At 35.8% G+C, this 22619-nt stretch overlaps 2 protein-coding genes, 1 long non-coding RNA gene and 1 pseudogene across 5 annotated transcripts; 3 read left to right on the top strand and 1 right to left on the bottom strand.

Moving 5' to 3' along the window:
- The first annotated feature begins 4578 nt into the window (after positions 1-4578).
- On the top strand, positions 4579-9067 carry LOC113728953 (ubiquitin-conjugating enzyme E2 7). The gene is made up of 6 exons (XM_072077962.1): positions 4579-4822; positions 4960-5062; positions 5943-6040; positions 6133-6233; positions 7050-7127; positions 8739-9067. The coding sequence occupies exons 1-6, from the start codon at positions 4780-4782 to the stop codon at positions 8814-8816; spliced, it is 501 nt and encodes a 166-aa protein (XP_071934063.1). The 5' UTR covers positions 4579-4779; the 3' UTR covers positions 8817-9067.
- Positions 9068-9766: 699 nt separating this feature from the next.
- Positions 9767-10791, bottom strand: LOC140036483 (uncharacterized; annotated as a pseudogene).
- A 1569-nt stretch (positions 10792-12360) lies between these two features.
- Positions 12361-18740, top strand: LOC113728946 (phosphatidylinositol/phosphatidylcholine transfer protein SFH10-like). Of its 3 annotated transcripts, none has more exons than XM_072077939.1 (7): positions 12361-12893; positions 13848-14274; positions 14996-15162; positions 15591-15686; positions 16499-16781; positions 17816-18028; positions 18125-18740. In XM_072077939.1, exons 2-7 carry the CDS (start codon positions 13912-13914, stop codon positions 18473-18475), a joined length of 1473 nt encoding a protein of 490 aa, XP_071934040.1. In that variant the 5' UTR covers positions 12361-12893; positions 13848-13911; the 3' UTR covers positions 18476-18740. The 3 variants fall into 3 exon arrangements, with proteins under 3 accessions (XP_071934040.1, XP_071934047.1, XP_071934055.1); XM_072077946.1 differs by having other exon boundaries at positions 12361-12951; XM_072077954.1 differs by having other exon boundaries at positions 12367-12893; positions 16499-16755; positions 17808-18028.
- Positions 18741-19324: 584 nt separating this feature from the next.
- LOC113728940 (uncharacterized) lies at positions 19325-21473 on the top strand. The gene is made up of 2 exons (XR_011839998.1): positions 19325-20288; positions 20640-21473. It is a non-coding gene; the product is annotated as an uncharacterized lncRNA (long non-coding RNA).
- The last annotated feature ends 1146 nt before the right edge of the window (positions 21474-22619 follow it).

Here is a 22619-nt window from a genome sequence, read left to right as displayed (position 1 = left end):
AACCAGAGCTAATGAAAAATTTGGTAAGTTTCCTTCCATTAATACTTGGCACCTACACAAATGGATCCAAATTTGAATTTCGCGGAGGAGGGTATGAAGAACGTGAACACCCACAGAGGGGGATTTTCTCTCTCTAGAATAGAGAGAAACGACCTCTCATAGAGAGGGAAAGTTTACCCGCAATGACGATTAAATTTCCATCCTTTACAAATTCAAATTCTTTTCCCAGTTTTAGTTGAATACAAATTTTTGAATCATCGGACATTTATCTGCCCCTAAACTTTTCAGTCATTTGCATTTGCGCACAAAGGCATCTGCCCAGAATTTTTTTAATCAGATTTTTTTAGCTAGTAATTCAAGTTTTATTCCAAAACATCTGCTATTCCGACAATAACGTAAGAAATTTGGCATTGACATAGAGGAACAAGACTATATTGGCTAACCATATTACACAACAATTTTAATTTTATATCTTAATTTTTGTCGAAAATATGTTTGGATAGATGATTATTTTTTAAAAATTAATTGTATTACAGTCACATTTTTAATTACTCCCTTTATCTTTTTAATTATTTTTTATTTCATATAAATGTATATATCACATTATCAAAAGTATTACAATGATTACTCTAAAAAAATTTCAAATAACTTTCTATCCGAACATTTCATTAAAACAACTATTAGCGAATGTTGAGTGAGAAGACTTATTGGCCTACATTCTAAAAAATTAAAGCTTTTCTAGAAAAATTTACTAGCGGCTACATAGACACCTGTTTGGATCGATGGTGTTCTCTCTGAATTTTTCTTGAGTCTCTTTAGGTCCCCTTCCCTTATAGCTACATAGACACCAATTAGTTCCTGTTTCTATGATACAGCTAAACCTCCTGCCTTACCCACCGAATCAGCCACAAAAACATTATCAAAATTTGTCCACTGCTTTTCTTTATTCAAATAACTTTTTTTTTTCTTTGTTTCTGACAAAAACACTAAAGAAGAAGAGTGGAGTCTGATGATTTCTTTCAGTTAGGAAACTGTCAAGGGGCTCTCCATACCTCGACAGTTTCACACCACAGCCTTCATATCAACCTTGGAGTCCCATTTAGGGAGGACTCCAATCCCTCAGCGAGATCCATCCAGTCACTCAGTCCATTCTCAAGCATGATTCTCTTTCCATTTTCTTTGCTTGTCTAATTCACTGTCTCTTCCATCTTTCTCTTTCCCTTCTCCACTCCAGCACCCTCTTTATTGATCTCTCCCAATGGTTTCCTCTTGCTTACCTCTAGTACCAATCTTTTCCAACTCTTACCACCCGTATAGTTCCCTTTACTCCTACTCTTCTCCCTAACCAGCCTATCTCTTCTTTCCCCCACCACAGATACTATCTCCTCCTCTCTCTCTTCCTCTCATTCCTTAGCATTCTTATGCTCATTTCCCTTCCTTCCAACACCATTCAGCCATATCAGATCATCATATTCTTCCCTAACTCCCTTTGACCCTATCCCCCCTGCAAGTCCCTGTGTCTCTACCCCCTGCTAGCCTGTCCCCCCCAGAATCCCTATTCCTGGCCTCCTCTACTCCTCCCTTTTCCTGTCTCCCCTCCTTCTTATCCTCTGCAATCTCTTCAGTCCCCCTCTCTACCAATACTCTCTTCTCCACTTTCCTTATCTCTGCAGTGTCCTTATGCCATTCCCCTTGGACAGACTATTTAGGATCCTCTTTCTTGTGAAATTTTTTAGTGTATTTTAACAGAAACTGATGTTCCTCCTACTCCCTCCCACTGTCATGTGTTCGACTCATCTCCTCATCCCTATCTCCACTTCTATCTCCATTCCTAGTCCTCCTATTAGGACTACGAGAATAGCTTGCTCTTAGCCAATTCCCAAACTGTGGTTCCCTCCCTATGTTCATTCTTTTTTTGCTATAGTTCTTTTCACTATGACCAATTAGACCACATCCAAAGCAAAAATCTGGGCATTTTTCGTATTTGAACTCAATCCATCTCTTCCCACCATTGCTGTTAACCATTACTCTTCTAGGAAGTGGAACAAACAGGTCAATTTCCACCAAAATTTTCAAGTGTTTCCCTTCTTTCCCTCCATTCTGTGGCAGAATCACCTCTTCCACTTTTGAAAATATACTGCCTATCTTCCTTCCAGCTTCCTTTGTAACCTAGTGTAATGGTATATTCCAGATCTGTACCCAGATAAGAGTTCTACTTAGCGCTTTCTCATCTTCCTCTAAACCAGCCTCCCACCTCTTCAGTATTAATGGTTGGCCATCATAGATCCATGGCCTTCTACTCAGCACCATCTCGATATCCCTTTCCTTATCAAAGATAAACTGGAATAGGTTACGACCAATCTCAACAACCTTTAAATGCTTCACTTGAGACCACATATTGGTTGTAAAGCTCTTGATCCCTCATATATTAGCCAACTTGTCCCCGCACACCTTACCAATCAAGCTTTGTTTACATTCCAGAATTCCTTTTGCCACCTCCTCCTCATCCAATCGAATTCCCTCCTTTTCCTCATCAGACAACTTAAACCTTCTCAACACATCTTCAATATTTTCCATGGTCCCTCCCACAGATATCACTCTGTCGATTCCAGGAAGCTCTCCGGCCAGTACAAACAAGAATAGACAGAGTCCTGTTCAATGCCTCCTACAAGTTCCAGAACTCACAGAACCTAACAAATACAGAAAGGAAAAAAAAACGAAATCAGACTCAACTATGAAGCAGAAATTCAGAACAGAAGAAAACAAAACGCTATCCCATCTTGACCAAAAGGAAGAAAAAACGCGCAGAAAACTATGGCTGCTATCGCTTAGACACTCCAAAACTTAAACCAGAGCTAATGGAAAATTTGGTAAGTTTCCTTCCATTAATACTTGGCACCTACGCAAATGGATCCAAATTTGAATTTCGCGGAGGAGGGTATGAAGAACGTGAACACCCACAGAGGGGGATTTTCTCTCTCTAGAATAGAGAGAAACGACCTCTCATAGAGAGGGAAAGTTTACCCGCAATGACGATTAAATTTCCATCCTTTACAAATTCAAATTCTTTTCCCAGTTTTAGTTGAATACAAATTTTTGAATCATCGGACATTTATCTGCCCCTAAACTTTTCAGTCATTTGCATTTGCGCACAAAGGCATCTGCCCAGAATTTTTAATCAGATTTTTTTAGCTAGTAATTCAAGTTTTATTCCAAAACATCTGCTATTCCGACAATAACGTAAGAAATTTGGCATTGACATAGAGGAACAAGACTATATTGGCTAACCATATTACACAACAATTTTAATTTTATATCTTAATTTTTGTCGAAAATATGTTTGGATAGATGATTATTTTTTAAAAATTAATTGTATTACAGTCACATTTTTAATTACTCCCTTTATCTTTTTAATTATTTTTTATTTCATATAAATGTATATATCACATTATCAAAAGTATTACAATGATTACTCTAAAAAAATTTCAAATAATTTTCTATCCGAACATTTCATTAAAACAACTATTAGCGAATGTTGAGTGAGAAGACTTATTGGCCTACATTCTAAAAAATTCAAGCTTTTCTAGAAAAATTTACTAGCGGCTACATAGACACCTGTTTGGATCGATGGTATTCTCTCTGAATTTTCCTTGAGTCTCTTTAGGTCCCCTTCCCTTATAGCTAGATTGGGAGTTGAGAATAGAAAAGAAAATAAGAGAAATGTTAAGTTATGAGAGGAAAAAAATGATAAGAAAAGAAGAGAATAGATTTTAATATTGTTTAGGAATTTATGAAAGAAAGTAAATGATTTTGGACATGTTGATTGCAACGGATCTTCTGTCCACTTCCTATATCACATTTTGTCCCACTTTTATTATATTGCTATTTCTCCTTAATAAATATCATGTTTTATTTCTTTTTTATTTTCTTAAAATTCAATAACTATTAACTTAGTAATACACGAAATTTAGCAAACTCAAAAAATCAAAATGCATAAATAATGAGATTTTTTAAATGATTTTTTACTGTATTTTTTAATTTTTTATTATTTGCTTTTTTAAGGTTGTTTTATTTATTTATTTTTACTGAGTTAATAGTTATTGGTTCCTAAGGTAACAAAAAAAAATTAAAATATAATATTTATGAAGGAGAGATAGTAATATAATAAAAAGTGAGATATAAATTGATAGAGGAAGTGGAACAGAAGATCCGTTGTGCATATTGATCAATAAAAATTTCATTGAATAGCTTTTTAAGGATAGAATGGATAATTTTTAATTTTTTTGTAGACTCTCCACTGCTTTCCTTTGCTTTCTGGCCGATTTGGGATGGAAAAATATTTTAATTGTAGCTGCTGTTTTTCTCCTTTCAAATCAGTTGTTTTTTTTTTTTTTTCAATTTCACTAAATCTCCCAAACATTAGAAACATCTAACTTTCGCTCCCCTTCTTTTCTTTTCTGCTCAAATCTTATTTTGCAAACTAGTTATTAGTTATTAGTACGGAGTAGAAGTAGGTTTAGAATATATTGTATAGTATCGGGAAAAAGAAAAGAATGGCGAGGGAGTAAATTGCCTTTAGCCCGGGCATATCTATGAAGATTTACGGGAGAGGCTGCATTAGACTTGGAACCTTCTCCTCTCTATCCCACCTCCCCACCTCTTTTTCTCTTCCCATTTCTCTTCATTCATAAAAAGCTCGTGCCATAAAACCCAATTCGGCTGTAAGCTTCTGATTCTCTCTCTATCTCTCCAGCCCCCCTCCGCAATTGGCATCCCTTGATGGCCTCACAAGCAAGCCTTCTCCTCCAAAAACAGCTCAGAGGTCATCTCTTTTTTCCCTTTTGCTTCAATTTAATTTGCTATAGTGTAGAATTGTTATATTTGAAGATCACTTTTTCTTTTCCAGACTCTGATCGAACCGGTTTTGATTGATTGATGGGTTATGTTTATCTGTTGCAGATCTTTGTAAGCACCCGGTTGCTGGGTTCTCAGCCGGTTTGATTGATGAGAGCAATATTTTTGAATGGGGTGTCACCATCATAGGGCCTCCTGATACTCTTTAGTATGGCCTCCCTGCTGATTAGTACCTTAAAGATTCAAACTTTATTCAATTTCTAGTGTCGTTAGCCTTAGTTTTGTTTATCTTATCATTAAATTGTGCGTTTTAGTTAGATAACATTGTTAATTGTGATTGGAAATGAATTTCTTGTTTAGTTTGAGCACATCTCGTGTTATGATGGTCTTTATTATGGCCTTATGTCTGATTACTACTGTACAGATTGCAACTTTGATGCATTATTTGATGTTATGAGGCTTAATTTTGTTAATATTATGATAAAATTCCTTGTCTCGGTTAGATTATGTTGTAAATACCTGATTCTTGTTCATTTTGTTTATGTTATGATGTCGAGTTCGTCTCTTTTTATATGTTTGCTTGCGGTTTTATGGCTTTAAAGTTTTTGACTTTGGCATTGCTGCTTGTGTGGTGCTAATGCTTGCCTGTGATCATTCGGGTTATCTCTGGTTTTACTTCTCATCTGGTCAATAGTTTTTTCTCTATTTTCTATTTAAATTCATAGGGATGTCAGAAATACCTATCAATATGGCTGTCAACCTACTAAAATTCTTGTTTTGGCACTAATATGCTGCGTTTATGTGCTTTGCTTCCTTTTGGGTAAAAGATGCTACTTCTTTCTTTTCTTTTCTTTTTTTTTTTCCATATATTTTGTTTTATCTACATAGTGATTAAGTTGGCTATTTGACAAGTCTTTATGTTTTCCGTTGTCCTTAGCATGTGCTTTGGCCTATTAAGAGAACGGCTTTATATGCCGCTGTTATGCAACTTTTATTCATATGAAGGGTTGATGAGGTGGATGCAGTTCAGTTGATTCTAGTGCATTATGTATTTCTATCGTGGTTAATTGAGTACTTTTGCACTGTAGCGATGGAGGCTATTTTAATGCCATTATGAGCTTTCCGTCAAATTATCCTCTCAGCCCTCCTACGGTGAAATTTACATCAGAGTTATGGCATCCAAATGGTTGGTCCAGGCAATTTCTCTATTTTGGATTTTTATTGGCTTCTTATCAATTAAACACTTGTGAGTTCATCTGTTTGCTTTGTGAGTTTCAGTATATCCTGATGGAAAAGTTTGTATATCAATTCTTCATCCGCCTGGTGATGATCCAAATGGTTATGAGCTTGCAAGTGAGCGTTGGAGTCCTGTCCATACGGTAGTAACATGTTCAAATATTATCATTTTAGCCATCTCCATCAAACATATTTCAGAAATATTCTTGAGCAATAGCATAATTCTGGGTTGAATATACTGGAATGTGTATGTTTGGTTGCATGCATGCAAATGTCAACCAATAAATTTGTAATGAGTTATTACATCTCATGGTTTAGTTAATTTTAATAAACGATATGCAGTGTGGCTTTCAGTCTCCTCCTAAAATTAGATTTATTAACAGGTCAGAAAACATTTTTGCTTTTTGGATGCTTGGAAATTTCACTTTCCAGTTGGCATAATTAAAAGATTTTGGATGTTTTTTTTTTGTGTCGGAGTAGTTCTGTTGATTCTAGTTTGCAGAAATGCAAAGCTCAAGGGAGCATAGTGTGAGAGTAAAAGTGACGATTTGATGAACGGAAAGGCATTAATTCGTCTAGAATGTGTCTTAAGAATTACATGAAAATTATATTCTTAATATATTGTGACAATAAATTGACAATTATGCTGTTAAGCATGCCATTCTGTTTCTGTTTTTCATGTGCTGTTGTACATATATTATTGGAGGACATATGCCCAGTATATCTGATCATACGTCTTACAAGTAGAATTTGGATCAGAGGATCAAATTTTGCTCCAACTTGAAATGAGAATATGATATGGCTGCATATCCTAATGGGCAAAAGAGGTCCACACGTCCTCCAAGCAGTATTGTCCTTTCTGTCTTTGATATAACCATGTACCCTAGCTTTGGTCTTTTTTGTTTTGGGCTATCTATCTTGTCTTTAAGTTGTGATGTTTTAATCTGGTTTTGGGACAGGTTGAAAGTATTGTCTTAAGTATCATATCAATGCTTTCCAGCCCAAATGACGAGTCTCCGGCGAATGTAGAGGCTGCTGTGAGTGAAGATCTCTGTTTTTATTTTTAATTTTTCTGCACTTATCAATTTGCTTTAGTCCAACATATGTGTGAACTTTTTCGACATGCTTTCGGTACATGCTTGTGGCAATGAACCTTTGCAAACTAATATTATGAAGAAATTACTGTTATGGTCCTTGTGCTTGGGGAGGAAGGCAAAGGAAACGCAACAAGATGTCCTTTTGATGCGTTTTCACCATAGAGTGACTGTCTAACATGGGTAGTGAATTTTCATATGAGTTTTATGGAAGTGCACCTCATGTCCACAAGAATTGGCATACTCTAATTCTTGAAATTGCTTAGCAATGGAAGAGGGATAAAGAGATCTCGGTGTTTGAAATTGCTTTGCCAATGTACTACATGTCATAGAAGTTACGAACATACAAATCTCTGTTTGAAAAGACTGGACCAAGAATCTGCTGAGTGTTTCCTAAATTGCTTGTTAGTGATGTGTTTCTCATAGACTTAATCTTAGTTATCTAACAAGAGCAAGATTCAAGCGCATTGAAACTACGGTTATGTAGCTTTTCATGTATCTGGAAATAAACAAATGGTGTACGTTTGCATATTTGCTGCAGTTGTATCTGTTTCTGGTGAGACCCTTTTCCAACCTGTATTCCTCATTTCTAATCGCAATATATAGCTAATCTTCTAAGAGTGTGTATACGTGTGTGTGTGTGTGTATACACACTCTTAATGTCACTTGGCACTCTTGAGATTTTAGAAATATCACTTACCTCCCTTAATAATTGTAAAAAGACTATATTAACCCTCACTTGACACATAATTCACAGCATATCAAATAAATAGAGCTCAAAAATTATAAAAAAAATAAACGAAAGTCACTTTCTTCTTTTTCTCTTTTTTTCCATCATTCTCTCTTACTCATATTTTTTGGATGACTATGCAATATTTTATTTGTAAATTATAATAAATTAAATTTTGTTTATCTGTTATTTTTTGTGATTGTGTTAAAGTGGGATATGATTTATTTGCTTATTTTGAGTTGATTTTTATAATGATTGGTAAAGTTTAATGGTTTGAGCAAGGGTGGAGAAGATGTTGGAAAAAAAATATGAATTCATAAGAAATCGGTGTTGAACATACAGAATTAAATTGATGTTTCAAGTATCTTTTTAATTTTTCAAATTTATATTTTTATGGGATATAGTATAGTGATGTGATAGTACTGCAAGAGATTGTTTTTGAGGTGAAATAAACAAAGAGGTTTAGGAATATTTTTATGTAGCAAGTGTAAGGGTAGCTTAGGATTTTTAAAAATGATGTTACACAACTAACAAAAGTAAAGGAGGTAAGTGATATTTTGATAACCTTAGGGGTGCCAGGTGACATTAAGAGAAACCTCAAGGGAGGTTTCTGATACTATCCCTACACGCACAAACCTTAGAGAAACTAATGGCTAGATCTTAGCAGCATCCTTCACCCTTTGTTGTTGGTCTCAAACATTGGTTGAACCATGAAGATTGATGCCTGCTTATTGTTTTAGGAATTGGATATATATATATATATATATATATATTTTCTGGTTAATATATCTCTAAATGGTTCTTGCCTTTTTGTTTACTTGCAGAAGGAATGGAGAGATAAGAGGGACGAATTTAAGAAGAAGGTGAGCCGATGCGTGAGGAAGTCACAGGAAATGTTGTGATGCATCATTTTGTTGTGGGGTGGGGGGGGGTCTTTTTTGCTTGTGTGTACCAGAGTGTCTCAATTTGTTGTGTAGGAGGACTGGCTCATAGGGTTGGCATGCTAAGTTATGTGGAGTTCCAGTTCATGTTCTCACCTTTATCCGTTTATTAACCTCTGTTTATTGACCTCCTTTTAAGTCCTTTTCAATGGGTGAATTTTGTACTTGAAAAGGTTTTGTTAGTATTTTGGTGATTCTCTTCTTTTTCTGTCTTTCTCCAGAGTTCATGTCAGCCTTTTATATGATTCTATAATGTGCAGATATTTGAGACCGAAATGGAGAAAGATGATGATGTTATGAAAAGGGTTGAACAGGGGAAAAAATAGGAGCAAAGCAAGGGTCATGTAATGAACTTGTATATGCATATTGCCTAAGAAAAGTTAAAATCTGCGAAATGGTTTTCAAGGTTTCGATATTTGGTCCTTTTGAATTTTCGATTTTCCAAAGGAAGAGTTGACGATGCCTGCCACTCATGCAAATCAGCCCCGATAGCCCGAGGTTTTTGTTTTTTGGGACTTGGCTCAAAAAGTACGATTAGATTGACCCTTTAGTACAAATTAAGGCTTGGTTATCACTAAAATGTAAGTGCAAATCAAGACTCCATTAAGTTCTTCTAGCCAACAGAAGTCACCTTCTTGGAATTTTCGTGGGGTGTAGAAGTCTTCTTTTGGTGTAGTATGAAAGTGGTAATTTTTTTTTCTTATGTTTTTCTTTTCTGACATTCTTGAAGCCTTATATACTAACAGATTGTAGTGACATGGAGCACTGACGAAATCGGCCTCCCATTCTGGGGGAAAAGAAAAAGAGACGGGAAAATTAATACACAGCCTCTTACCAAGATGAACTAAAACATCTAAAATAAGCACATTCTCTTGGGTGAGAAAATATAACCACCTAGCCATGAAACAAGATTTACAAGCCCATTGAAATTTTATTTTATTTTTTTTAAAAAAAAACACTGCTATGCAACAAGAATTACAAGCCAAAAAGCCAAGCAACAAATTTGAAATTCCCAGAGAACTTGCAAAGACAAGACCATCAGGTTTCGTTCGTCCACATTGATCCAGGATCACATGCCCTGAATTCCGTCCAGCTTATGATATGAGTGCCATCTTGAATGAATCAGGGCTGGTGAAGGTGGATTCACAGGGCTCCCCATCCTCACTACAATTCCATCAACATCTCGTACGTACCCAACTTTTTGTCCCCATTCTTTCTCCTCTGGCTCACTCACCGGCATTCTCAACTGCTCTCTGATCCCCGAATCATCATCCACAAAACAAAACTCTCTTTTAACGAAAGAAAACAAAAAGAAAAGACGAATCGTCCCATCACATAAACAGTAAGAAAAATGTTGCCAATGGTGAATTATCATCGGATTAAAGCAAATATGTTCTGATCAAATCCCTCGAGAACATATATATATAGATATAGATAGATATAGCATTCAACCGCATTAGTGTACCTTGTATGCAGCATCGACATCAAGATAATCAAAACAAATCTCAACTGGCTGCCTCTTCCGGATAGCATCCGGGGGTCTGGACCTTCCCTGTTATAACATCCGTCTCACGCTGGTGGATTGGGGTAAAAGCTATCGTCGTTTGTCAGCTTTCTAGCTCTCCCCATCTTCGTCCATTCCATGCATGCATTCAACCAGATATACAAGCCCATTAACAAAAATGCTGGTGGTTTGTGTACCTGTGCGACTCATCCAAGCGGCGAACGTTGTGGCCGAAGGCGGTGGCGTAAAATTCAACGGATTTAGCTACGTCTCTCACATATACCACTGTGTATGCAAATGATGGGCTTAGTAGCAAAGGTGCCATTCTTTATTTATTTTGTTTTTTGAATCTTCTTCAACCACCAGCATTTTTGGTGAACCGACGCCTTTAAATGCTGAGAAGGCCAGTTTTACACGTAGGAAATGGTTCAAGCTAATGAAGCTACGCGTGCACATTATGCCCGCTTAAAGCTGGTGGTTTGCTGCCACGTTGGTTTTGGGTTCGCCACACGGACGAAACCCATACCCGGCTGACGACAGAATGCCTTTTACACAAATTAAATGGTGATCTCAGTAATAGTAATACCCCACGTACATAGCCAACTTGCTACTGCTGGTTAGGTTTCGGAACCACGCACTTGTGTTCTAACCTCCCTTATAGCCCAATTAAGCCCCCTTCCCCAGGGTTGTTCCTTATTAGTGTATAAAAGTAACGATTAAGGTTCCGTTTGATAAAACTGAATCTGAATTCTGAAGTCTGAATACTGAAACAATTAATTTGCTGAATTTTAAGCACTGAAAAAAATATATGAATGTCTGAATTTTAATGCTAAACATATTTATACTGTTTGATAAATATTTATAACTGAATGCTTAATAAGTTTAATTTGATAATTTTGCCCTTATATCCTTTCATTCAAAAAAGAAATAGAATTTATGATTTAATTAGTTTAAAATTGTAAGGTATGAAAATGACAATATTTATTTTTAAATCAAATTAATATAAAAGATAAAATATATTATATGAGGAGTATGGAGAAGATGTGAAAGTCATTAAAAAGGGAGAAAAGATAAACTAAAAATCATTAGATAGAGAATATTAGATTGTTTAATTAAATAAGAATTTTGAACATAATTAACAAACAAGGATAGATTTGGTAGATAAAATAAGATAGTTGAAATAATTATATTGATTCTTATCAGAATTAAGCATTCAGTTAGGATTCTTGTGCTGAAAAAAATACACACAGGTTCAGCACTGCTTAACAAGTTCAGCAAATATATTTTCATTTATCAAACACTCAAAACATCTGAATGTCTGAAAAAATTCAGATTCAGCACTTTTTTATGTCATCAAACAGACCCTAAGAGGCCCAGAGAGAGAGAGAGAGAGAGAGAGAGAGCAATGCAACCGTGTGTTAAAGGTTTTAAGTTTACAAATCTTGAAAATGTCAGTAGTAAAGCTTGAAGTCTTAAAATTTTGCTACTAGAGTTAACTTCAAATCAATTTTGAACTAAAAAAAAAAAGCTGGCAAATTAGATTATTGTGAAGAGAGAGAGAGAGAGAGATCCCCTTAAAAAAAATTTAAATTACATATAATTTTCGTGTGGATTCGTAAATTGTTACATGACCTCTTTAGTTTTAAGATGTTTACATATTTTCTGGTAGTTTTATGTAAAGTAAAAACTTGACAGGGAATAGCATTCATAATATCGTTACTTGAAATATTAGTGTTGTTTCTAGTTAAACACTAAATTAAACAACAGTTTGAGTACCTTACTAAAACTATAGAAAAATTATGTAGACAGATGAAAAAAATCATAAGGAATAAAGTGAATATTCATGTAAATTAAAAATGTGCCAAATGAATATTACGATTTTATCCCATGCGTCGCATTTTTTAATTTGTGTTTGGTTCAATCACTGTAATCACGGGTGTCTTCTGTCCATTATCTACTTACATAAAATTACAGAGGAGTTATGTGATTATTTTAAAATCTTAAGAAAGTCATGTGATTATATGACAGATCACAAAGGGGGTTATATATAATTTTTCCCTAAAATGTTGTAGACCAAGAAACCCAACCTTTTCTCTTCATTTCCTCGGCATATTCCAAAATATTCTATTCACTATTCAGACGCAGAGATTTTGAACAACAATAAGCCAAAAGTCAACAGAAACGGTGAAGAACACTAACGCCCGTCAACCTTCCGTTCAATTGCTCAAAGTAGAGTCACCTCCTGCTCTGCTAGTCTGCTGTGCTGGTCCACAATCCATAAGCTTCATCACTGCATCTGTACTTTTGTAATTGATGATTGAGGCAAAAATTGACGGCAACGTCAACTGACGGACAACCACCAGACAGCAGACCATCTCCCATGCCTTTTCGTCGTCCTCCTCCGCCTCCTCCTGATTGCTTCTTCTTTTAAGTATTACTTTTACTGCTACTTACCAGAAGAGTTAATAAATACAGCTCTATTTTCTCACTCTAGATGCTTCACAATTTTCTACCAAGCTGTAAAATTCCTCCAGGTAATGCTGCTCTTTTGTCTCGATTGACTGATCCAAATGGCAAAGAGATCATGCATTAGTATGTTTGCTTCTGGTTGAATTGTACTTTTCGCGTATTCATGATTTCTTTTCTCTTCAGTTCTCCTGTTGAGATTCAAGTTAAAATTTAATAGCCTCTTTATTATGTTAGCATTAACGTGAAATTTCTGATTTCTGTTTCCAGCCTTAAATTTGGAATTCGTTATAAATTTATTCAGTTATGTTTATATATACAATCAGGGGTAGTTTTTTTGACTAGGCATTCTAGTGCTGATGCTGGATAGAAATGATACTTATTTCTGTAAGTTATGGTAGACAATATGCTTTTTTCAGTAAATAGTGCACTTAGGAGAGATGAAAAATGGGCAAACCTACTCGATTCTCTGTTTGAGTTCGCTCAGTACTTGTTCCGAGATTCATTCATCAACTAGCGGAACCAAGAAAGCACAAGATTTAGTGTTTCTTCAAGCTGCTATTCAGTTTGACTCAATTTACCTAAAACATGAGATCACATTACAAAGAATTCAACATACCCAAGTTCAAGTCGAGCTTGGCTTAATGAACTTGTTAAGCATTCAAATAAAGCTTGTATAGTATAGTTTAAGATCCTTTACACGCCTGAGAACTTTCCGATCATAAAAGGGAGAGTGTTTGTATGGTTATCTCTCAATTTGATAAGTAATTTTGGACTGTTTTGCATATTTGTTAAACGGTTGATTGAGAAACTGATTACACCCTCAATTTGATCAGCGATCTTAGTCCATATTTCTGCTTGTATATACACCTCATCATTTGTTAGAGAAAGGGTACAACTAATGCAGTGATGGTCGTTATAGTTTGGTCATTTTGAGCTTTATCCAACAAATATTAACGCACAAGTTTTGTCAAGTTCTCTTATATTGATATCCATTATATATGCTTTTGGTTTTGTTGCAGGTTCAGTTGTTTAGGATAGATGGGTTGATTCTTTAGCCAGATTATATGCCCTTGAATTGACTCAATGGGGGACTTGACTTCGGGTTCTAGCTCATTCAGGACTGTAGCAACAGATTCTACTAGTGGCATGAAGAAGTCAACAGGGCGTTTGATTGCTTCTAGCCATAAATCTTGTTCACATCAATCTCTGCAGAGAATTCCCTTCCGAAACCAGTTGCTAAGCAACGAGAATTTGGGGCGGGTAGCTGGTAACCCAGTTGCGTCATTTTTACTTAAAGCTGCTGCATTAGAGGTTGTGCGGAGGTTTTCAAAGGCCAGGTGTCCGTTTGTCTGGTCCACTTTGCAGGCTCTGCAGGTTGTTTGTTATCCACCATTTAAGTGGATAGAGAGGTGGAACCCATTTAGAGCTTTGGTTAAAGGGATGCAGGTTGGTGCTTACACTACTAAGTAGTGCCCACATTCATCTATCAAGTAAATATGAAGTTGCCTGCTTGTTTCTCACAAATTTCCAAGCAATATTAAGTAATTATATTGTCATATGCATACTCTAATCACTAACCTGCTTTCCTGAGGCAATTTTCTTTACTGCTTCAAAATCTTATCATTTAGAAGTCTGTGCTTTGATTAAGACTGAGTATAGGTCATCAAAAGTGCAGTGAATTCGAGCCTGCATGAGTGGAAACTATTTATTGACTTTCTGGATACCAAAAAATTGTTTCAGAATATGGTACAATCATGGGAATTTAGTCTATGGCAGTTAGCAGCAAGAATTGTCTCAATATACAATTCATTAACCTCTGTATAAATAGAGATCTAAGATCCATGCTTTCTTATCCACTAAAGAAGAAGCCTTATGATTTCATCATACTTTCATTGAGCAAATGACTTTTTGTTAAAAATAAAATTGGGATGATCCTCTTTGTCCAACTTAATAGAGTGGCCTGATCAGCTCAAAAGCTTTAATTTATTTACTCTACTTTCTTATCTAAACTTTTACCCTAAGTTGCAAATATTTTGATAGTAATCTATACATATCGTAGATTATTCCATCATGCAGGACACTTTTATGACTTTGGTTATGTAAAGGTGCCAAATAACATACTTGTTGCTATTGACATTTAATGGTTGTGGTATCTTCTTTTCTTTAGATGCTGTCGCGGCCTTTACTGGTAATATCCCTTGCAACAGCCTTGTCTGATGGTTCAGGATGCAAAGATGATACCTTGGATAATGAAGATCCTCCTCGCACCAGTGAATCTACCTCATTAGATTCCCCTTCAGATATATCCTCTGTGCAGTCTGCTCCCTGTATGAGGTAGATAAACTGATATTGCAGCATTCTTTTTCTTCAACAGTTTTCACAATGTTGCTGCTGATGTCTTCAAATTCTTTATTATGAAGAATTCAACCTGTAAATATCCATTACAGGTGATTCCAGATCGGGCCTCATTGTAGTGCTGGAAATTTTCTTGACTATGATTTTACCTGTACAGATACTCATCTCGTTGTATTTTTTTGGTCAAGAACTTCAATTACACTTTTTTTTTTCAAATAAATCAGTTCTCTAATGGAGGCTCATTTGATTACATGAGTTGTTTAACTTTGCTGTTTTACCATCTGTACCTTTCTTTGACCTTCTACACTTGAATGGTCATAATCAGAATGTAGTTTTGGGTGCTTTCATGTGCATGCATTTTATTGTTTTCCCTGGTTAACCATGATGAAGATTTCCTTGTTTTGCAGTATTGGTGGTGATGGGTCTGAAAATCTATCTTCTAAAACTTGGTTGCTTCTGCTCTATAAAGAACTTCAACTTCAGGGGATAACTTTACCTGAAAGGTAATTGTGACAAAATGAATAATACTCTCGGAGTATTATATTAAGAAATTGTCTTGTTAATTGCCGTAATCAAACAAAATCACAAAGGAAGTAAACAGTTTATGGTAATACCAGTTTAGTAAGTAACTCATCTTCCTGCATTAGTTGCTTCCATCTCTTAAAAATGGTCTTTTTATTTCTTCATGTTCCTAGTTCATTTATTTGTTGTTGGAGCAGGCACAGATTTAAGTTATTGGGGATTGAAACAACAGTATGTCCCATTGGGGAGCTAATCATAGTGCCCCATACCATTGTGCACACATTCTAATTTATACCGAAAATGATTGTTAAATTTGGGTTTTCTTACTAATAACAATAGCAGACATGAGTTTGTTCTCCAAGAAATTTACTTGTTTCTTAGCCATGTAATGATCTCAGGCTGCTACATGGCTGATTAGCCTCACAGTGTTGAGCTGAATATCAATGTCCCACTATTAAGTTCTAATTCCTTGTAAAGCAGCATAACGTATTTGATGAGGGTCATTTGCATCTTGGGTATTAAACATTTGGATTGTCTGACTAGGTGGGTTAGTCTTATGGCTACTTTTCATCTCTAAGGTTTATGCCCCTTTATCCGGAACTGGAACATTTTGTAATCCAGACTGCTTATTTCTTTCTCAAGGATTTCTCAAGGGGCGGGTTTATTGGCTCAATAATTTAACTTAAGCTACAAATACTTGGAATTGTTCTATATATTACTTTAGCTTGTATTTATGTGATATCTTAAAATATTTCTTCATGCACTGGAGCATGATATAACAGTGTTTATGCAGAATTGATGAGGAGGAGCTTCATAGATTCTATGAGACCGCGAATGGAAATTTTCCACGCTTTCTATCATTAGTGAAGAAAACAATCTCTTGGAGGAAGAACTACCGAATTCTGTCAGAACAAGAACTTAAAATGTGGTCAAGTATGGTCTTCTGGCATGGAGTTGATAAAAAACATCAACTTTGCCTTATTGTCCGCCTTGGATTGGCTTGCATGAGCGTGCCATTATCTGACAGACCTCGATTTTCTCAGGCAGTTGGTATGCTTTTCAACTTCTATGATTTTGTGAGTTCTTGCTGTCAATTTTTACAGAATAAATTGGACGTGAAGACGTGCTTCTTTCTTCCCCTTTCAGTTTGGAGGAACATAACTCTAAGTTGTTTTTTGTTTTTGCTTTTATTTTTCCTTTTTCCACTTATTCCTTTTTTCTTTGGTTGTCATTGTTTTGCTGTTTGCATGCAATTTACTGCTTTAATAATCCTTGTCAAATGCAAACCCATTTTAGGTTTGTCATTTCAAATAGCTTCCTTCCTGTTTTCTTTTGCTCGAGGAGTTTGATTTGACTTCTATTACAGCTCTTATGTGAACTAAGCTGTATTAGAGTAGGTTGGTCATAGGTGCTGATTCATCATTGCCTCAGTAGATGATGCGTTTTAGTGTCGGTGTCATTTTCTTCTTCTTTAGAAAACTGACTTACTGCGGTAAGTTTGCCATTCAACTAATTATATTGGTTATGACTGAGTTTGCCTTATAAAAAGTGTTGGTAATCAAACCAATGAAATCCTGTAGTTGCCTTGGGTTCTTGACCTTTGGGCATATTTCTCATTTTTAGTGAGTCAGCTTCATAATAATTTTGGTGACGTCAAAATGTTGCTTGAATTATATAATTCATTCCATGTTGCATACACTCATTAAATTTGTGATATCAATTCCTCTTAGTGAAATATTCTTATATTTGTCTTCTTCCAATCTTCACATATTTATCTGATTACCCATATAGGTCATTGTTGTGTTATCTTGTCACTATATGGCTTCATTACAAGATTACTCATTTGTTATATTTAATCTGAATATTTTATAATATGACAGTTTCTGTTGACAATTTTGCTGATGCTAGATTTGGAATTCTAAATAGTGAGAGTCATACATACTGCAAAATATGGTACTAATGAAGTCGGGTAAATCATGGAGAAGCATTTTTCTGTCCTTGTCTCTCTATTTTTTTATTAATTTTTTTTTTCATTTTTTGCTTTCTTTTCTTTTCTTATACCCATTACTAAAGCAATGATTTGTCTTGACCCTTGATTTTAGTTTCTCAGGTGGAATATGGAGTTCTCCATCTAATGGACAATGAACATTCTCGAATTACTGTCTTGGTGGACTGTGAAGGCTTGTCACCTCTCAAGTTTCCCATGCAAATGTCATTAACCTGTTGCAATATTCTGCAAGAGCACTTCCCAAAACGTCTAGGCTGCATATATGTCGTACGACTTCCCCTAGTTGCTCGAGTCATTGCACAAACTTTTATCCAGGTAAGCTTCTGTAGCAGCTTTTTATCTGATTTCCAAAGTTTCACTTCATCTTGTTAATGCTTTAGATTGGAAATTAACCTTCCCATCACTGGTTAGTTTCTCAAACCTGGAACCAGACAAAAGCTGAAAATTCTTGGAGAGATGTACCAAGAGGCTCTTTCCAGTTGCATCGAGACACTCCCGTCATGTCTTGGTGGGTTATGCACATGCTTGACATGTTCCAGGCTTGACATCTGCAATCGGCAGCAGCCCTGTATTACTGAATCCAATTGGGGTGAATCATTTGCAAATATAACAAGTGAGGAAGTTCTGCCGGCACTTGATCCAACTTATGACACTGATATTCTCTTAAGCGCCAGTGGTGAACAATTATTGAGAAAAGCTGTAGTTGGAATTCTCATGTTCTGGGTGTTGATTGCTTTCTTTGCCGGAGTATATGGATCTTGAAAGCAGACCAGTTTTAAACTTGAGGTGAGATCAGACCATACCCCGTTTTAGTCAACTCTTAACAGTTGTTTTAGTAGTTGGTATTATTTGTAATCTGCTCCCAGAGAAGTTTTTGTAATTCTGCATTGTATAGTGTTCTCATGAAAAAAAACATGAATAGGCAGGTTATTGTTCATGTTATTAGTGGAGTTGGTCAGAAACCCCACTAGATATTCTTTTGGCCATTCTTTGATTTGGGAGTGCATATATGTTGGTTCCAGGGTAACTAGAAATTCTACATATTAATTCTGGTATGGTCAGACCTCAATAACGAAATAATACCTGACAGTTCATCAGGGGGAGTTCATCTCCAGTTCGAAGTCTCGATTGTGCATGGCAACTCTAATCGAGTCTTGCAAAAAATGACGGGCTTTATGTTGGTCTAGGCTAAACCTGGATCTAACTGACCTTGGTCTACGTTTGGAACTTCTACCATCTTAGATTCTCAAGCAATATGCTTAACCATATTGTTTCTCTTCCTTAAGGGTCCGTTTGGTTGGATTGAAAATGTTTTTCTAGGGAAAATATTTTCCATCAAAGTCATTTTCTTGGAAAATCATTTCATTCCCCATAATTTTCCAGTGTTTGGTTATTTAGTGAAAATATTTTCTAATATGTTTGTTGATAGGTTGCAAATGTTTTTCTACTTTCAAAACATTCATTTCATTACAAGTTATTTTTAGTTTCTATCCATTATAATCATATTATCATTTTTATAAAATATTTATTCATATTACACCATGAATTCTTAAATGGAATTATTAATGAAGCTAATGAATTGGCTTTTCATCTTTCTTTAAAAAAAATCATTAAGGGGTGAAGGGTCTCTTTTATCAAATTGGATGCTGCAACATTTTCTTTGTTGTTTCAAATTAGTGATACTAGAAAAAATTTGATAACCTCTGCACTAGAGGCAACATCTTTCGTGAAATTTTGGTTCATTTTTCATTATTGCACTAGGGCTGGGTTTCTTATTCATTGTACAGACCCTTACAAAGTGTACATGTGTCGATTTCCTACAAGTGTTGGGTTTCTTGGATTTGAGTTTGGGAAGAATTATCAGAGATGGAGCAAGAGAAGACAAAGGGACGAGATAAGAAGAGGGAGGAAAGGTGATGTGTTCAATGGTGGACCTTCTAGAGATATCTCATCTACAAGCACTTTATTTATCCTTCGCTCTTATTTCTCCTAATCTGAAGAGGACTTAGCTCATTGCAGGACGAGCCTTTAAGCCAGGGAAAACAACTTCAGTAATATCTCAATGGAAGTTGTTTTCCGTTGGCGGGAGGAAATCAATCATTTTACCTGTGAAAATATTTTCATTGCTTTAAATCTCACCAAACACTGGAAGTTAGAAAAATCTTTTTCCAGAAAATATTTTACGGCGAAACAAACAGACCCTAAATTCAAGTCACTTACCATATGGAACCTTTTAAATTTCACCTTAACTGAAACGAGATGTATACATGACTTGGTTTCAAAAGAATGTACCTTTTGATGTCAATAGGGCTACGCATCGTTTTGCTAAATTTTCATATATTCCGAAAGGTCTGCACAAGTTAGGCTAGAATGTGTCGCTGACTTGACATCCTGATCCAATGAAGTATACTGGCACAACAAGTCATCAGCCATGCCAGAGCAAAACCTTGTACAAAGGCCAACCACGAACGGAACTTTCTTGTATCCGTTGACGCCAAAAGTCCATGGTGCAGAATGGAGGAAATAAAAAGCTGTGTGTGAATTTCAGCAAAAGCTTAAATCCCGCTCGAAATGGGTAAGAAGAAAGCTAAACAAGCTGGGAAACTTTTCTGAAGATCGTATTGTGTCTCGTCTTAAAAAGCTACTGAGCATATACAAGGAAATTCAATCATGAAAACAAGTACAGTATTATTCTCTGTGGTTGCAAATAGTTCGGAAAGCGAGTTTGGTTGCTGTTGATTCTTTGTGCCTGCAGTTCTTCTTCTGTACAGTATTATTCTTTTCGTTTTGTTATCCTTCCTTAGTCCTAGAGATATCAATAGTAACATAAGATAAAACCTTACTCTCAGGATGTTGCACTTGTGTATTAATCACTTGGCTGAATTTCTGGTTTCTTTTCCTGTTTTCTCTTTTCTGGGGTTTGAAGCATTACTGCTTTCCAGCTGACTGATCGTGCAAATTTCCTTGCTCCTTGAATTGGCAAATGCCTTCTAGACTGCCCTTATTGACCTTGTCATAGAAGTCCAAATTCACAAATCTGGGGTCCATTCGGCAGCCGATGAGGATGTAATAAGCCTGGATGGCATAAAGTTGTTTACAGCGTCAATTCTGACAGAAAGTTCAGTCCTACTAGGAACTTATCAAGTTTTATTTCGCATATTCTTTGCAGCGATTGGGTCTGTTCAATTTGTTCTAATCGGCATCTGAATTGTGATGATGACTGGGTTCAGATTCGTCTGTTTCTTAGAGAAAATCCATGTGGATTACAGGCTTTGAGCTATGGATAATCTGAAAATCCAGCAGCGATAACAATTGATGACATGGATGATGCTCTTTTCCTTCCAAGTACTTTGTTATTCAACCTCCGTGCATGTACGGACAAAACATCCATCCGCATCCAAGAGAAGAGATTGAAGCAAATCATCTTTTTGCCTCTTTAAAGGTGGGTTCCAGCTTCCCCCTTTCACAACTGGCAATAGTGAATAGTGAAATGAAAGTTTCTGCAACTCTCAAAATCACAACTTTCGCGACTTTGCTATTTTCCCAGCATTCGTCACTTTGCGAACACCTCAAGTTCCCTCGTCATGGTTTTGGCAGATGTTCTAATATTTTGTTTATTTATTTATTCATTAGTAAAATCACACTTTGAAAGTTAAAAACTCAGATCAGAGTGCTATTTTCTAACTTCTATCTGAGCATATCTTAGTTCAGGCAACTCATTAAAGCGTCTGAACAAGTCACACTTGGATTCTTGCATTTAGTAGCACGCCAGCTCTCCACTTGATCTCTCTCTCTCTCTCTCTCTCTCTCTCTCTCTCTCTATATATATATATATGCACATATATACAAAAAAAAATGTGAATTCTATCTTCCTGGATGAGGTCGAGCAAAAGTGCAGAATTTTCAAAGATGAAACATGCAATAGTCGTTGGTCAAAACTGAAAAAAGCCTTAAGCTTTCATGCTTTAGGAATTTATTAGAGGAGAGTGCCCTTTATCCGAAAGATCATCCATTGGCTAGTCCTTGTTTCAAGCTTCACTTCACCACATGGCCTGCCAAGCACTACGTCAGTTTGGAGTTCAAATGCAGAGGACATGAGCCTCCACTTGGTAAACAAAGTATGGAAGTAATTGCTATGATTTAGAAATCGTCATAACAAAGCATATGTATTTCATTGAGTGGGAGTTTTTGCTCATCGAGCAAATGTGGTACGCGGCGCATTATCTCTAGATGAGGGATCTTATACCACCTTCATTTTCTTCAAAAGACAAAAAGTAAAAAAAATAAACAACGCTATTGGGGATCTTAAACGAAGCACCAACTTTGTTAATATGGAGGGAAAAGAAAAAGAAAACCTTCTCTGTTGACTGACTGGGGCACAATTTCTTTTGCCCTGTCTATTCCGAAGAAGAAAACGAGATGGCGAAGAAAGTGGTTTACTCAATTCTTTCTTCTTCAATGGACCAGAGGTGAGCATTGCTAAAAATGCAAATGAAATCAAAACAACAAGTCTTGGTGTAAAATCATTTCGTCAACTAGACCATAATATCTTACAAGAAATTAATACAGAAACGAGTAATTGCTCAGATGCCATATTATCCGCACGATATATATTAGTACTAGAATTTTGACCCGTAAGATTTCAAATCAAAGTACTAAAATTATTGTTGTTGAAAAGAAAGGGCTAAAAATTAAAAATGGTATCAGTTTTACCGTCAATTTGTACGAAAATGCATTATTTTAAATGAAAATAAAGGACAAAAATTTTTCACTCATGAAAGGTATGCAACGACACACTCATCATCTTGAAAAAACAGTGATATTTCCTAAAAATTATGTTTAATCATATATATATATATATATATATATATATATATATAATAAAGTCGTATTCTCATTCTTATCC

The sequence above is a fragment of the Coffea arabica genome, chromosome 1c (genome assembly GCF_036785885.1).
Source record: "Coffea arabica cultivar ET-39 chromosome 1c, Coffea Arabica ET-39 HiFi, whole genome shotgun sequence".
NCBI lineage: Eukaryota > Viridiplantae > Streptophyta > Magnoliopsida > Gentianales > Rubiaceae > Coffea > Coffea arabica.
The sequence above is the reverse complement of the archived record's forward strand: the minus strand, read 5'-3'. Positions and strand labels throughout refer to the sequence as shown.